Here is an 18,084-nt window from a genome sequence, read left to right on the forward strand (position 1 = left end):
TTCAGCCATTATGGATCCTTATTGAAATTCAGATTCTGTTTCAGGGAAGATGGGTGATAATAGTGGAACATTTTTTGGATTCTGTTTCCCATACCTAGTAGAGTGCATAACTGCTTATTTCCTGAAATAACAGGATTTCAATCAAGAAGGCACGCTCCTGCGTTTCCCAGAATTTTCAATAGTAAGCAGGAGTGTTGAACTCTATGGAAAATTGTCCACACCTTGTCATGCATTATGCAACTGATGGTGCCACTGGCAAAAGTATTTTAGGTGCTTGATCAGCCATTGTTTTGTTATAGTTTACCAGCTAATCTTGTTGGAGGCATTATCACAACTTGCTTGACAATGACCCTTACTTTTACATTTCTTCTTCTGTGTTAATTAACATGCTTATGTTTATTATAGTTAATTTCAGTGCTGGTCAAACCATTTACATTTGGACGTATTGTATGACTTTCAAACAAGGATATGTATAAATATATGAATGCATAATTCACTATGTTAGTGGATACAGTTGCATGCATAAAGAGTATATCTGCATGCAGATAAGCCAGTTTTGGTCATCTTAAGACCTACGCTCTCAAATATTAGACTTTTATGTACAGATGTGTTGTCATCAAATGCAATATGTATGCACAACCTTAAATGCCATTTCTGAAAAAAGAACATCATGCATGGAGTAATCTTGATTCAGAGCTAAATTCAAGTAATGTTAGTATATAGTTCCTGTAAAATATTTAGAAATTAAACTCCTTTTGGTGGTGTGTATTGTTACATTCTAAGTTATATTCATTTTTTTATATTCATTTTCATTCTTCTTCTAGCAATAATGAAAGAATTAGCTCAGAAACATCTGAAGCAAAATTCCAGCTTTAAATTTCCACTTGTCGTTGCCAGGTACTAACTCTAAAATATCTTTTTTTACTGAGAACCCTTCCAAAAGGTGCAGCTGTGTGCTGGTTTCATCTTGCACTTTGTAGCTGTGTTGGAAACTGTCGTGGTTTAACCCCAGCCAGCAACTAAGCACCACGCAGCCACTCGCTCACTCCCCCCCAGTGGGATGGGGGAGAGAATCGGACGGGAAAAAGGGAGAAAACTCGTGGGTTGAGATAAGAACAGTTTAATAATTGAAGTAAAATAAATTAGAACAGTTAAATAGGCAAAGCAAAAGCTGCGCACGCAAACCAAGCAAAACAAGGAATTCATTCACTACTTCCCGTGGGCAGGCAGGTGTTTGGCCATCTCCAGGAGAGCAGGGCTGCATCACGTGTAACGGTTACTTGGGAAGACAAATGCCATCACTCTGAATGTCCCCCCCTTCCTTCTTCTTTCCCCAGCTTATATACTGAGCATGACATCATATGGTATGGAATAGCCCTTTGGCCAGTGTGGGTCAGCTGTCCTGGCTGTGCCCCCTCCCAGCTTCTTGTGCACCTGGCAGAGCATGGGAAGCTGAAAAGTCCTTGACCAGTGTAAGCACTACTTAGCAAGAACCAAAACATCAGTGTGTTATCCACATTATTCTCATCCTAAACCCAAAACACAGCACTATACCAGCTACCAAGAAGAAAATTAACTCTATCCCAGCTGAAACCAGGACAGCAACCCTTGAACGTAAGGTATGCTCTTATCTCTCACACGTTGCCGTTGCCTTAGAGCTGTTCAGGCCTGTTTGTATCAGGGAGAGCGAAGAGTTCACAGATTGGAGCGAACCCTGACTTGTGGTTCATCTCATTGGTTCTCACTGTGGCAAGGTAAAAATAGAGCTAGTGGAAAACCCAGCTTTTATCATGTGTCATCAGAAGCTTCTTTACTATCTGGAAACCTACTACCAGCCTTGTGACTAGAAAGAAGACACGAAAATTGTATGACAGCTTTTCAGAACCTTAACATTTTTGGAGACTGTGGGATATAAAAAAAATTACAGGAATTTGGGGGAAAAATTATTGTTTTAAGTGAAAAACTGATACTGGATTGTAGCAAAAGGATCTACAAAGTTGCTCAGATTCTTAAGAGTGGATTTGGTTCTCCAAACCTCTATGTTGTGCTACAGCATGCTTCAAAGCAAAAGATACTTTTGAAATCAGGTACTAAATGCAGGTTGCATGTGAGCTTTTATTCTCTTTTAGTGAAAGTGACCTATCTGAAAAGTTTCCTTTCCCTCTGTAGATCTCTTAATATGCACGCTGAGTTTTCTTCTGGAATACATAATCCAGAATCAGGACTTCTTTAAGGATATCTTGTATTCTGGCTCCGGGAGTCATTGTTTTTTTCCAAAATTAGCTGTAGTTTTCTTCAGTTTAGCCTCTGCCATTTCCTGTCAGCATTTTGAAAATGAAGGGCAGTGTTCCTAGATTTGGCTGTCTTCTGTGTAATTGTTATAAACTGGATTCAGTTCTATGAGTACTGTTAAGTCTCTTTTTTTTTCCTGACAGATGTGTGTTTTGTGAGGTCTTTCGACTTTAAATGAACATCATTTTCTTTTTTGTGCAAAAGTTGGGAATCTTAAAGTACAAGACAGTATGATGCCTTGAGTTAATTGTATGGGAGATGATGCAATGAGTAGGAAATCCTAGAACAGGTGGGAGGTTAAGTAATTTTAATTTGTTTATGGCATCTCCTACATGCTGATAAAGTGAATGTTTTTTTCAGCATTGCTGAGCACTATAACTATGTGACTTAGATGTATTGTTCTGTCATTCCTGTGTTCAAGGTAACTGTAGGTTTTGTTCCTGCCATTGTGTGTGTGTATATGTTTGTGTGTGTCTTTTTGCTATAGAGCTTATACTCACTAGTGTGTGCATAGTATTGAGAGAGAGGTGAATATACTGAGTTTTCAGTCAAATTCATAAGTATTTTACAATTTATGTATGTATGGAATAGATTGTCATTATTTTAAATGCTCTTTTCATATCTAAAATTTCAGCAATGTCTCTGGTAGATAGAAATTTCTAGTTTTGGAGAAAAGGAATGGGGTATAGGGAGAAAGAGACATCAGAAATCCTCTGAACTCCTAATGTTTTAATATTTTTCCAGTTGCATATTTTAGGATAGCAGAGGAGTGTTGGAAATCTTTCATTTTAACCAATGTGACATTTGCTTTACATACATATGTTCTGTAGACATATTATAGATTTTATATAAATATAAAGGTGAATGTGTAGCTTCCAAAAGCCTTTCACTAAGGATATTATTGATCCAAGAATACTGTACAACAAAGAGGTTCAGTAACAGATTATAATACAAACCTAGTTTATAAGCTAAGATCCTGCTTAAAGTGTAGATGAAAAGCATGAAGCGTCAGGTAGGTTGCAGGAAGAGGCACTCTCTGTTTAGGTAATCTGGGTAAGGTCTACATCCACCCATTCTTTATGTCCCATGGAGACAAACTGTTTTCTGTAGTGTCTTTCTTCACCCTGCAAGGGCTTCTTCCCATGAACTGAAGTCTTCCCCTGACACTAGGTTCAGATTTGACTTCCATCCTCTGTCTCTATTTCTTCTTCTTTGTCTCTACTTTCTTTCCTCAATTTCAGTTTAGACTGTTAGCTGCATGCTGCCTCCAGCTGGAATTATGAGATGAGCATCTTTGTTCAGAGATGATGCAATTTCATTGCTGTTACTTAAGACAGAGAAAGGTTCTTAATGTAACTAGCTACCTAATGGAGCAGAAAGTTATTTTCATAAGTAAAAATATGTAAACTCTGTTCTTAAAACCTGTTCTTCCTCTGCTACCATGTAAAGGATGCATTTTATGCCCTTAGCATTCTGTGAGTCTATTAGTATCTCATAATTTGAGTATTTTCATAGCATACCCTTTGATGTGACTCTGATCTGATCCTTCATTTATTCTTTCAATAGATTTGCCCTCACCATAAGATAGATTCATGGCTTGGGGTCGAAAGGAACTATTTGATCTGAATACTACAAATCAAATGGTCTGTATTTCAGCATGCCTCAGCAGAGGCTGCTTGGACTGCAGCATCTTCCATTTGAGCCCAACTTGATAAAGCAGATATGATGTTATCCTAAAAGAGGTGTTCCAGATGGCACCTGAAAGTGGTTTGAAGATGTAAAGAGATGAAAAGTCCACTCCTTCCTTGAGTAGGTTGTTCTGCATTAATAACTATATTTGGAGATCTGCTGGTCAGTATAACACTATGATTAAAAGCTAAATACAAACAAAGCACATGTTATATAGGTGTAGCTAAGTCAACTATCTAACAAAACTTTAGAGTTTATTATGTCTACTCATTTTCATTTTTCGGCTAACTATGGCACCATCAAGGAAGGAAGTAGTGTGGTTTTTAACAGAACCTATCCTCTAAAAAGCTATGCAGACAATCCTTAGTTATAGTGCTGTCTTTTATTGCTTTATCATATGAGTACAGTATCAGGTTTTCCTTTATTTTGCCCAGGATTGATAATGTAACTAGTGTGTAGTCATCGGGGTCATCTTACTTGTCCTTTCAGAGTGCGGATCAAGCATTAGAACTCTCTTGATCCTCAGGAATTTCTCTGATTTTCCATGAGTCTTTAAAAAGTAACATCAGCAGGCCAGAGATCTCCTTAGACAACTCTCTTGGGACTCCTGAATGCTCATTTTCTGGGCCTCCTAAGTTAAACTGTTATGACTAACAGATGTTTTTCTAATGTCCTTTTCAGTTATGAATGGACTGGAAAGCATTTCATCATTATCATACCATTGTTCTGCTTCTTTTTGCAAGGGACATGTCTCAGTGTCCCAGTATGCTCCACTTCCATTACTAGTTCGTAAATAATTATTAATTATCTTTCATTTCTCTCAGTTTTCTGCATTTCCAAACTTCTTCTGTACCTTCCTTGCTGTCTTTCTCACTTTTAAATTGTTTGCATTTTTAGAAAGTTATATAATTGCTGCTTCCAAAATAGGGTGAATTCTTAGCCAAAATTGTCTGCTTTCTTAGTTGTGTGGTGTATTTAATTTTTTGGATATCTAAAAGTTTTTCATTAAAAACTCTCTGTTCATATTTTACTGTTTTTTTTTTCTCCTTCTAGTTCAGTTTAAGTCTTCTAGAAATACAGTGTGTGCGTATGCGTGCATGTATGTATGCATATGCATGTAGGCACATACATGCATGTGTGTTTAAGAATTGTTCTCTATTTGACCCTGATGAGTTTAATCGGGCAGAGATCACCATTGCTTAGGCAACTGGCAACTTTTACTTCAACGATTAAGCTTTCTTGGTCAATCATAACCCATCAAAGTATGCCAGATGTTTCTGGCAGTAGTTTAATAATATCTTTATGTAAACATTTTGCTTTCCAAGAGTTAAACAGGACTGCTCTAAAACTTTTGAATTACTCTTTTGGCAAAAATAGTGCATTTAGAGATAGATCATCTCTCACATCACAGAGCCAGAACATTCCTTTATACAGTATATTCTCTCAGTGAAGAAACTGCGTTGTGTGAAAACTGACCTTGTATAAAATCTGTATGCAGGTTAGCTTGAATCTACAAAATGTTCTTTTATGATTATACCACAATTTATTCTTAACCAGTCATTCTAGAAAAGAAAGTTCTTGCTTCAAGACAGCTATATCATTAAAACTATTATGCTTGAAAAAATGAAAACAAACAGAAGTTATCATTGAGCTTTTGTACAAGTATGAATGTGGTGGGTTGACACTGGCTGGATGCCAGCTGCCCACCAAGCTGCTCTATCACCCCCCCTCCTCAGATGGACAGGGAGAGAAAATATAACGAAAGGCTCATGGGTCGAGATAAGGACAGGGAGATCACTCAGCAATTACTGTCATGGGCAAAACAGACTCGACTCGGGGAAATTAATTTAATTTATTGCTAATCAAAATCAGAGTAGGATAATGAGAAATAAAACCAAATCTAAAACCACCTTCCCCCCACCCCTCCCTTCTTCCCAGGCTCAACTTCACTCCTGATTTTCTCTATCTCCTCCCTCCCGAGCGGCACAGGGGGAGAGGGAATGTGGGTTGCGGTCAGTTTATTATGCGTTGTCTCTGCCGCTCCTTCCTCCTCATGCTCTTCCCCTGCTCCAGCATGGGGTCCCTCCCATGGGAGACAGTCCTCCACAAACTTTTCCAACGTGGGTCCTTCCTACAGGCTGCAGTTCTTCACGAACTGCTCCAGCGTGGGTCCCCCATGGGGTCACAAGTCCTGACAGCAAGCCTGCTCCAGCGTGGGCTCCTCTCTCCATGGGGTCACAGGTCCTGCCTGCTCCAGCACGGGCTCTTCACGTGGTCAAACCCTCCTTTGGGCACATCCACCTGCTTCACCATGGGCCTCCATGGGCTGCAGGGGGACAGCCTGCCTCACCATGGTCTTCACCAGGGGCTGCAGGGGAATCTCTGCTCTGGTGCCTGGAGCACCTCCTCCCCCTCCTTCTTCACTGACCTTGGTGTCTGCAGAGTTGTTGCTCTCACATATTCTCACTCCACTCTCACAGCTGCTGTTGTGCAGCAGTTTTCCCCCCTTCTTAAATATGTTATTGCAGAGGCGCTACCACGGTCGCTGATTGGCTCGGCCTTGGCCAGCAGCAGGTCCTTCTTGGAGCCAGCTGGCATTGGCTCTATTGGACGTGGGTGAAGCTTCTGGCATCTTCTCACAGAAGCCACCCCTGTAGCTCCCCCCGTAGCCCCCCCCGCTACCAAAACTTTGCCATGCAAACCCAACACAATGAAATACTTGTTTCTACTGTTATTTCAGGCCTTTGTAAGTGTGTTTTACCCAGGGGATCAGCAACTCCCAGCACACTGGATGTAAATGTTTCAGACCAAAAGATTTTTTAATTTCCATCCTTGCATTTTATTTCTGCCCATCCATAGGTTGCAAACTTTTATTGTATTTCCTTTTCCTAGGTAATATGGAGGGTGATTCTAGAACTGACTGAGGTCTCTAAAAGAAAATGCTGTAAAAATGCAATTGTCATCATTTTTATTTGCTTTCTGATTAGTTGCAGAGTGTTCTCGTTTAGTCCTGACAAGTGGGATGTTTGTTCAGTATTTAAAAATTAACTGGTTGCATTATGTGCTGTGACTTTCGTAAACATAAATTGCATTTAACTGTAGCTTATCTTATTTTTCTTCTTTTACAGCTTTTTCACTTCCAGATCTTACGGAGCAGTTTGCACCTCCTGATGTTGCTCCACCAATCCTCATCAAGATAGTGGAGACAATTGAAAAGAAAGGTAGGCTGAAGAATGATCTACCAAGGGTTTTTGTTACTTGTGTGAGCCAAGACTGCAGAATCATATCCAGAGCTGGTATCTCTCCTTCCTAGAGCTGCTAATGCATCACATTACTCAACAGATATGAAAATAATCTCATTTAAGGTTTGTTGTATTGGTTTCTGCTCAGTAGAGGCTACTTGGACTGTAGGAGAAAAACCAAAGCTTACCTCAAATGACATTTAATAACTCAACTAATGTAAATATTATTGAAAGGTAAGGGAGAAGGGTTTGGTATTGCTTTGTTTTTTCTAACCAATGAGCACCTTAAGTTGCTTATGGAAATGCCATCATGACATTGAATTGGATACAAGGCCAAACAAGTAATGTGTTGCCCCAAAGTGGAAAAAAAAAAAAGAATTAAATATGAAAAAGTTACAAGAACTGTTTTTATACTTCAGGAGCCAGTTCTTTATTGCAGCTATATGCTAAGCCAGCCAGTGTTATTTTTGTGTTTTTCTGATCTGCTTTCCCATGTTGATGTCTCTCCATCCTTTTGAGGCTTTCCCCTTTCTTCTACTCTATGTCCTGCCTCTTTTGCCCTTTATCTCTCTTCCTGGCTTCTCCTCTGATTTCACCTTCATAGTCCTGGTGAGGTAAGGAGCAGCCCAGTGTGTCCTGCTCATTCAGTGGCCTTACAGCCTGGGAGTGAGAGGAAAAGTAGTATTCTGATCAGACTCAAGACTGCTGTCCTTGGGGACATGGGTTCTCACATAGTGCTGTGACACTTTTAAGAGAGCATAAGCCTTTTCTGAATGAGTAGGAGCTTGCTAATATCAATGAGAAGGGCTAATGTTTAGCAACAGTTTGCATAAGCAAACACTGCTTCCAGGAAATGCCACTGATACTATTAAATTGTCAGTGCTCTGCATCCTTGGGTATGGTCTCTTTCCTTGTGTCTTCTGTATTTTCTCTGAAGTAGGGAAGTAGTAAACAGTATCTTTCATCTGAAAGCATTGTATTGGTGTCTTTTATTCAAGTGGATTCTCAGGCATATTATGTGACGTATACAGACATTTTCTCTCACATCAGTGATGTGAAACTCGCCCTACATACACTGTGAGGTTATGGGCTCTACGAGTAGTCAAAGGCAGCCTAAGAGTTACCTGTCCCATAGAAGGGACTCTGTCTCTGTTGGTTGCGTAGGATGCCAAAGGTTAGGCACGTTTGTAACTTAAAAGTCTCAGTTAAATCTTTAAAGCTAATTAGGATGTGTCAGAACTTTTGTCATGTCCTTGTCCCATTCCTGTGGTGGGGTATCATGACTCAGACTGCTCACTTATTATCCACCTGAAGGACCTGGTGTTTCCAGCTGGCATGTAGAGTGTAAAGGAAGATCTAGCTCCCATGTTGCTCCTGCAAGCTGTTTTCTTCCCTGGGGTATGTGAATCTGTTTCCTAGTCCTGGCCTTCTACAGTCAGCCCATGAAGAGTTGTACAGAATATGTAGGACTGCCGGCATCTCTGATCGTCCTTGGCCAGCTCTTTCTGCAGACCCAGCAGTTTGCATGTACAAAGAGGTGTCTTACAGCCTTAAAAAGCAATCACATTCCTTAGTGTAGTAGGTGGTAGTAGGATGGTGGAAAGAATGTTGCTAATTTATACTGTAAGTACTTATTTGAAGAAAACAGAAGTATGTTGTTTCATGGCAACAGTCACTGGAATGTTAATGTATCCCATTGATTTTGTTTTGAAGATCTGGAGTGCTCAACTTTGTATGGAACACAAGGCTCAAGCAGCTCAGCAGAATTAAGACAAATTCTTGAATGTGGTAAGTACAGTTCTCTTTAAAGCACTATACAGATTTTGTGGTCAGATGGATCCTGTTTTCTTTGCTCCCCTACTCAGCTTATACATGAGCTGGTTCTGAATAATATAATATTAAAAAGACAAATATAAGTAAAAAAGGTTTCTTACTTTTACACTTAATATGAAAGGTATTTTTCACTTTTACAGGTTGTCTTTTTTTCATGGCTCCACTGCATGGTTCTTTTTCAAAGAATAATTATTTTAATCATTTGTTGGTAACTTGCTTGTTCAAGGACTGAAAATCTAGCTGTACAGAAAAAAAAGGTATTTTGTTCAGAAGCAAGGTAAAGATACACTATTCCTGTAAGGCTGCAGGTTAATATTTTGTAAACAAAATGCAATTTGTTTACATACAGTTCTGTGCATGCATTTTTTTGGTCCAGTATATGGAGAGGCAATAGCTCCACATTCCCTGCCTGCTACCGAGCTGATGCTGCTACCGAGCTGATGCTGGAAGGGAAAGGGAATTGAATTGATGTTGCTGCAGTAGGCTGGGTTCTCAGGTTTTGGACAGTAAAATGCAGCTACACCACTAACACCATGTACCTGTTCAACTTTTCTGAAATATGCTTCCTTCTCTTTTTGGTACTCTTTTTTTCAACTTCAGGCCAGAATATACTGGCATGGCAACACTCAGTTGCACTATGAGAGATCAGGAGCTATTGTAGGAGGAATGCTTGACCACGCCTTTGCAAGCTGGGGTGAGATGTGGGGTGTGAACTTCCACATACATAAAAGAGCACAAAAATACAAGGGCTAGAAAATGAAACTGGTTACATGCCGTATTGCCAAAGGGACAAAGGAAACAAACTCAAGCTGTGAATTAGCTCTCTTCATTTTTAGTAATTGCAAATATTAACAAAATGAACAAGAAATGATACTATGAGTTGTCTGTTCCTTCAGATAAAAGAGCATCCTGTCCTCTGCTGATTGTGGTGGGAGTGAAGGAGTATATGAGTGCAAGCAGGGAGAGGAGATATGTGTGTGGTGCTAGCAGCCTAAGCCATATTTTTAGTATTGTAATTATATTTTTCAGTTCAGATAAATCCAGATTTTCTATGGCACCAATATGAATGTATCTCTTAATTTATCTGAATCCCTTGTTAAGTCTCTAAACTGAGGTGTACTTTTAAGAAAGGTTCGTCTATCTCCTGAGATCAAGAACTTGTGGTTTACATGTATTCTTATTTAAAATGTATTTAGGTTTGAGAAAGGAAAACAGGACTTTACCCTTTAATAACAACATATCTTTCTTAGTTCTCTTTAAGATAGGATCAGAATCTTCCAGGACAGAGCCAGTGCAGTGGGTGTCCAGACATATGGATACAGACAGATCTGATCTCTGCTTACTCTCTTGAATTAGCAGAGTGCAAGTCAGCTTTGGTCTCAAAGTTGTGAACTCCATTAGTGTGTTGTTCTGCTTATGGTCAAAATGCTCTCCATATTAATTGGATAGCTGCCTGTTAGCTTCAACACCATTCTATCTAGCTCCAAAATCAAAGCTGACTTGCATCTGGCCAGCTCGGCAGACGGAAGAGTTCAGGTCTGTTTATGACGTTAGACTGAAAGAATTGCAGAGTGCCACAAGCTTATTCTGACTCGTGTATTCATTATAACAATTTGGGATATACTTCAGAGAATGGGTCAACACTGAGAGAACCAGGACTTAACTTGGCTTATGAAATTAAAATCATCCTGTGAGCAGCAGAACTAATGAAAACTATTTCTTATGAATTTGTGGTTAGATTCTCTGACACATAATTGCTCTTATAGAATTCATACCCGCACTGCAAGTTTTTTATCATCTGAGCCATTCATAATGTCTTTTTTTTCTCACGTGGATTCTTTGGTGTCTAATAAGGATTGAGCTCATACTGCAAGCTTTCCTTTGGGGAAAACAGGAAGGAGTTGGAGGAGCACTAAGAGTCTCGCTACCCCTTCTTGGCTGCCTTTTTTCACAGTGCATGTAGACACACCATATATCTGATTCCTTTACCTCCCTGTTGAATTTGGTTTAAAATGGCCAAATAGGTTCAGGAGTTATTTTACAGGGCACTTGGCTAGCCTAGAAAGTTGGTCAGCATTAATATCTCTCAATTCTTGTACCAAACATGGATCTTTCTGTAAACATTTAGGACTTTACTGCACCAGTTTCATGTTTTAAGAGGAAACCTAATCTTGCTTGCATTAAGTAAGCATTTCTATATTTTCCTATTTTTATTTTTGCTGCTGATATTCCTTGCTTCAATGCTAACAAGTAGTCCTAGCCCCATACTAGCTACTATGAAGAAAATTAATTGTATCCCAGCCAAAACCAGCACAATGTGACACTCTCAAACCTTAGCCCAGGTCATAACTATGCTGGAAGGGTACCAGGTTTTACAAGATAAATCCTAAAACTGCTGCATAAAACACCAAGCACCCAGTTCTGCACGTGTATATTTGTTTTGACTCACATAAATATTTACAGACTTGGGGCCCCAAGTTGTTAATCAAGTTTCCAGTCATCATAGTAGAGAAGCTGCATTTGCCCAAACCCTTGATTAATACTTACTTCTTACAGAAAATATTTACAGGTAAAACAAAGACCTGTTAAAAATACTCTGATGTTCCACTACACTGCCAACTTACAGCAAGTCACTACCGTTATTCTGACTTCATCCCTTCACTGTATATGACGGAAGGCCACACAGCTTTGGAAGGCATTTGGTTCATCAGATGCCAAAGGCCTAGGCATGGTGTTGAGCACTGTATGTTCTTTATCTCAAAGATGTGTTTTGGTGTCTTAGATTCTTTCTTACAAGTTGTTCCCCATAAACCCAGATATAAGTTAGCAGTATAAGCAGTATACAAGTTAGCTTGGTATAAAGCGTTAATATCATGAGCCTATGTATTTTTTCTAGTTTCTAATATCTAAAAAGTATGTTGCTCTTTCCTTTTAGATGCCTCTCTGTTGGATTTAGAGACATTTGATGTGCATACTTTATCAGATGCTCTCAAGAGGTATCTCCTGGACCTGCCAAATCCCATCATTCCAGCAGCTGTTTACAGTGACATGATTTCTGTAGCTCAAGGTATGAATAACAAATTATTTCAAATGTCAAACCAAAAAGCTTTTGTTAGGATTCTGAATATCCAGTGGTCCAGCTATCACCCACAGAACATGGAAGATTCTGCACAACCTGGCAGCATCTCAGAAAAAATATATACCTTCACTGCTTTTGATGAAAGCTGTTTCAGTTCAGATCTAGACATGCATTATTTACTTATCCATTTAGGTAAACATAATGGAAAATATAAAGGATAACACAGTTCTCTTCATTTTAGTAAGTAGAATGACTATATAAAAACTGTGGGGGCAATCAAGGATTTATCTATTCAGAAAGCTAATTTTTAACTTTTTATCAGTGCTGACAAAGTAAATGTATTAGAGGTCATCGTGTTCTGCAGTACATCGGGAGTTGCAGATTATGAAGTGACAAATACATGCAAGATTCATCATCTACAGTAGTCATTTCAAACAAGTACAGCTTATAGGCTTTCAGCACGTGGGCCAAATATTATGTTATATGTCTCAGGACAGGATATTGTTACTGGTAACCTTCAAAGTTAGAACAGCACCTGTGAGAATTATCTAGTGCATCTCAGAATTACCCAATCATGTGTGATGCTAAACACAAGACAGACTTCTACCAGTACACTCTGAACACATTGTGGTTTTTACCAAAATGCATATCTGTTTCCATTTGACTTTTAAATGCTTGTTCTTTACTCTTCCCCGAGCATTTCATTTTTTTCAAAAGAAGAAACAACTCTTATGACACTAATGGAGGACAGAATTTTTTGTTTTTCTGTAAGATTGATGCTTCCAAAGAAGTCATATATAGTTTCATTTTACTTGTTGAATGTTACTGTTCTGATATCAAGATCCTTTTATCTGTTTGCTTGCAGAAGTGCAGAGCTCAGAGGAATATGCTCAGTTGCTGAAGAAACTCATCAGATCTCCAAATATACCTCCCCAGTATTGGCTCACACTCCAGTATTTGCTCAAACATTTCCTCAGACTTTGTCAAGCCTCCAGCAAAAATCTCTTGAATGCAAGGTCTCTGGCTGAAATTTTCAGCCCTCTGCTTTTCAAATTCCAGATAGCAAGGTACGTGGGTCATCTTTATAATCTGTACTGTAAAGATGGGTTAGCTATATACAAAAGTAAGTATAGTTAATTAAGTTCCTGACCTCACTTCTAATGTGGAGGGCATTGTTGTAAATTTTTCCAATGTTTTTTGAATAATACTAATGTAAACTTGCTTTTTTCCTAGTTCTTACTGTCTAATTCATCTCCTGCAGCTCTGATAATACTGAACACCACATAAAAATCCTAGAGGTTTTAATCACAAGTGAATGGAATGAGAGACAGCCTGTACCAGGTAAAAATATTTTTAATTAAAAAAATTATATACCATTGTTTTCTTAAATATTAAAATTCAACTTAAGGACAGTAAATGCATGTTGTTTTTCTTTTTTAATCAAACTTAATGCAAAAGTGCATAATTACAGAACTAAGTAGAAGTTGTTCATATGTTCCATAGTGGTGTGCAACATTTATTTTCTAAGAAATTGACTTTTTCATTAAAATAATTTTAGTACCCATAGTTTGTACAGCCTTAGGACTTTCATTCCTTTTTCAGTAAACAGTGAATAAGAATTTGTGAACTTATAAGACCTGTAAACCAATAGAATACATATCATACAGCAGTGGTGGTGGGGAAATTCTGGAGATTTTATTTAACTCTCACTCTACTCCCAGGCAAATTTTCTTAGAAATACAATACCCCATAGAGATCATTTGAAGAAAGTAAGATTTCCCCCTTTCTTTACTTATATGCATTTTTTAATCCAGAGACTCAAAAGATTTCTTAATCAATATCAATAAACAATGTGGAAAATATTAGCACCCCATTCAGGAAAGTTAGATTACACTTGTTTTGATTCTGTGAGTTAGCACCTAATTTAGTCAAGAAACAGTAAAACCCACCTCTAATTTATGCAAAAATCCCTGGTTTTAAATCAAATATTTGGTAAGAGCAAGGCAGAGTTGCTAACTGTGTGCAAAAGAAATTATTAATGCAGGGGGACTTTAGATATTAGCTTTTACAGCTTAGTAACAGAGAATATCCGAACAAAGGATAGGGCAGTGGTGAACAGAACACTGGGCAGGCTGTAACTCTCCTGCCTCTCTATTCAAAGTACAAAAACAGGAGTTGCTGTTAGGCCATTACTTGATTTTTTTAATCACAACTCTGGACTGATTTTTTTTTCCTGTCACAAGTGTTCAACAGCAAACTATGCATTTTTGTTTGTGAATTAGAATAGTGCTTAGCCCTCCACAAAAGTTAAAGTACTAAAGTTAAAATACCTGTTGTGCCTATGTGTGTAGTACATCAAGACAAAGTAACGTTGCAGGAGAAGTAAGATTAGAGAAATGTTTGGTGTTTTGAATAATTGGTAACCAGATCCATTTTCTGATTCCTGTCTCATTCTTTGTGTTTATCAGTGGGAGGCCTGAAAGGTGGTAAGTGTTACTGAGCAAACTAGATGATTTAGCATCCCATTTTAACACCCCAACTTGATGAACAGCCACACAGGCTTTAAAAAGTAATGCTGATTTTACAGTCAGAAACAAAGTGCATGTCTCTAAATATGCTATTCAAAACAGTAGTGTTAGAAGAAAGTATCATCTTAGTTATAAGAGATTATAGCTAGCAAACAGTGCTGCTTATGTCTCACAGATAGAATCTCACATGACAGAGAGAGATGTGAAGATGCATATGCTTTTAGAGGTATATATTGATAAATGGGCTATATTTGTTGGTATAGAAGACTGGATGTTTTTTTCAGTTCACTTTTGAGGATCATAAAGGCTCTTGGTTTTCCTGTCTGGAGCAGACTTGCGCTGGATGCAGGTCCTGCAGTTGTCCATGGGGCCCGGCGGGTGCTTGGGGCGGCGTGGTCGGTTTGGCTGAGCTGGGAGGGCAGGTTGTACAGAGGAAGGTGGTGTGATAGGAGAGTTAGGAGGGCTTTTTTGGGGAGAACTCAGGGAGATGGGAGTCCTCTTGGGACAGAGGTGTGTTGAGGAGTGTGGAGTGGCTTTGGGTGTGTGAGGTCTTATCACAGGAAGGTAAAGAGGAAGGGGGACATGGTGGGAGAGCGAAAGAGATGTGGGGAGCTGGTGGCACTGTGGACAGATGGGCTGGTGAGGAGCAGAGGAAGAGCTATTGCAGTGGCTGGAAGGAGTTGCCATCCTGTACGGATGAATTGAAGCCTCTAATGGCCTGCACACTAACTCAAGCTGAGCTGCTTTGTCTAAACTGTCTATCCCAGTTTATTCCTGTTTCCCAGGCTTGTAAATAACATTGTAAATAATGGCTCGAGCTGTGAAATATTGCAGTTTTAAGCATGAAGAGGTAGGTTTTACTACTCACAGGGTCATAGCTAAGAATAAGTGAGGTAATGAGACTGCCTTACACGTAACTGCTCACTTGCTGAGGATGGGGTGAGAGTTCTGGCAGTATCACCTAGATGCAGACACTTTGCTTTTAGCTGAACAAAATATTAGCAAGTTTGGTGACATAACAACCAGAGCAGGGGAGTGTAAAGGCTGATCCTATTCCTCTTGAAATTGGTCACAAAGCTCCCCTGAACTGTGGTGGTCAGGCTCAGCCCACAGTCCTGTCAGTAGTGTCTTGGGGGCACAGCCAAATATGTAAAAACTCTGTCCCTTGTCAGGACTTTTCTGGATCATGTCATGGGCTTGGCTGGACTGTTGGCAGCACTAAGCGTGGTTTGGAGTGTGCAGAAGGCAGTCTGTCCTGGGGAGAACTGATGTTGTACTGGATATTGTGCATCCGCGCCTCACCTGTCAGAGGGCTCCCCTTCTAAGTTAATAAAAATCAGGCTTTATATCTGATTTAACGGAGAGCAAAATGCTTTGTTAATCACCATACCTAGCAATGCTGTATTCTTGGTTTAGATTTTGACAGTAGTGTATGCTTTATGTTTCTCAATACCTAATTGAAAGTATTTGGTAAAACTGAAACGTACAACATTATTAGATTTTTTTACAGATTAATATGTGTGTGTGTATTTGTATTTAAGTACGTGTAACACATGCAAGCCTGTTGAACCTGATCAGTTCTCTTCCTGCTTCGTACGTCTATTTTTAGAAACAAATTGCTTTATAGATAGAACACCACTGTGAGTATGACTGCAAAAAGTCATAGGCTGCTAACTTTCTGCAAATACAAATTTATAGATTCAATGGGCACCACTCAAAATTTTGAAATTTAAATTTAAATAAAAGTTAAGATGGGGCAATTGTATGAAAATGCAGGTGTGTGCATATCGGTATCTTTTTTTGACAAGACACATGATTCTCTTCTGCAGGATGATTAAGAACTCATTTTTGCACAAGGCACTAGAATCCAAAAAAAAATTGGACTTGGGAACAAAGTCTTATCTTTTATCTCTGTGTGGGTACCTGTGCTTTTTAAAATTATAAACAATTAAATGAACCAGTTTTGAGTTGTCTTATCTCCTTTGAGAATATGCTTCTGTATTGTGGCCCTATAAAGCAAAAAGTGTTATATCAACCCCTTCTGTAATTTTAACAGTAAGTAGGAGGCATACTGTCGGAAATTGGATTTTTCCTCTTCTGCTGTGTACTGTCATTAGTTCAGAAACACGGGTTACCGTCTCCATTTGAAGTAGGCTGTACCTTTATGACTATGCTGCTTTAGATTATATATAGAACTGACAATTGTTCAAGTAGGCAAAGGCTAAAACTGGAAAAGCAAGGGAGTGTTATAGGTGAAGCTAATCAATAAACTGTAAAACATAAAAAATGTACTGCAGATATATTTGGGATTTCATTATGAGGTACAAGTGGGTTTGGTATTTTGTAGCATAGGAGGATTTTGGTAGGTGGAGTGTTCAGGAGGTGAAAACTTCAATGCTGTTTGACTGCTGTAAGGAGCACAAGCTTATCTGAAGGAACACAGCTACTAGAAGTTCTCACTGTTTCCAACAAGTGAGAGGAAAATATTAATCCCCTTCTCTTCTTTCTCTGAATTAAATCTTGTGGTCTGCTTCTCCTTTCATTTTGGATTTATTTCCTTGTAAAAGTATAGCTGGAAAAGAAGTTAACCTCTGTAGACAAAGGGGAGCAGGCTCTTCAGTTGCTGTTCTGTTCCTTTAGCGAGTCTGATTTCCACCAATCACTAAGGCAAGGAAAATATATTTAACCTAAACTGCTCCCTCTCTGTACAGTCCCTTTTCCCACCTGCCTGCCCAAGAAATCAACAACCCTGACGTACTGGAAAACACCATGGATACAGACAGGTGTTTTTTCTACTACTTTCAGTTTATGGAAAATGGATCAGAGCTTCATGCTAAGGATCTTCAAGCAACACCTGTATTTGTGATCCAACATGAGTCTGTAGGAGGTGATGCTGTGCTTGCAAGCAGGCTATTTTGCTTGTAGAGGGCTGCTCTGAGATGCAGCTCTTTTCAAGGAAGATTTTGATTCTGTTTTTTTTTTTTCTGCAGTAAGTTAGTTAGCCACTTCCTGTATTTGGCTGTTCATGGTGCTTTTCTCGACTTTAATACTGCACTCAGCAGCCAGTGACAGAGACTATTTTAAGGCCTCTTACAATGGTCTTCTCATTTACTTAGCTAAAATGAGAAAGTTAGCCCTACATTGGCCACTTGTTAGCTGATGACAACTTTTACTTTGAATCTGGCTCCCCCTCCCCCACCTGAAATCCCATTCTCAGCAAATATTTGAACTTGCCCAAGTTAATCATGAAACTGAGATCTTTATCTGAGAGAGATGTGCAAGCTACCAAGGGTGGTGGTTTCTTTCTTTCCTTTTTTTTTTTTTTTTACAATACTAAAGTCAGGTTCACTTTTTAATGATGAACCAGAGTAAGTGGATACCTTCTGCACAGCACAGAGCTTTAAGCTTTTAAGAAGAGAGA

General features: G+C 39.0%; 1 protein-coding gene across 1 annotated transcript in view; it reads left to right on the top strand.

Annotated features, from left to right (window-relative positions):
• LOC309601995 (phosphatidylinositol 3-kinase regulatory subunit alpha-like) overlaps nt 1-18,084 on the top strand; it is a gene marked incomplete at both ends in the record, with an annotated part of 63,209 nt that overhangs the window by 34,383 nt on the left and 10,742 nt on the right. The window contains 5 exons of the mRNA XM_082335265.1: nt 7,110-7,202; nt 8,937-9,011; nt 11,992-12,123; nt 13,001-13,202; nt 13,397-13,476. Coding sequence (XP_082191391.1) covers nt 7,110-7,202; nt 8,937-9,011; nt 11,992-12,123; nt 13,001-13,202; nt 13,397-13,476 — 582 coding nt within the window. The remainder of the gene's footprint in view (nt 1-7,109; nt 7,203-8,936; nt 9,012-11,991; nt 12,124-13,000; nt 13,203-13,396; nt 13,477-18,084) is intronic.

The sequence above is a fragment of the Platalea leucorodia genome (assembly GCF_965183815.1).
Source record: "Platalea leucorodia genome assembly, chromosome: W".
NCBI classification, from domain to species: Eukaryota; Metazoa; Chordata; class Aves; order Pelecaniformes; family Threskiornithidae; genus Platalea; species Platalea leucorodia.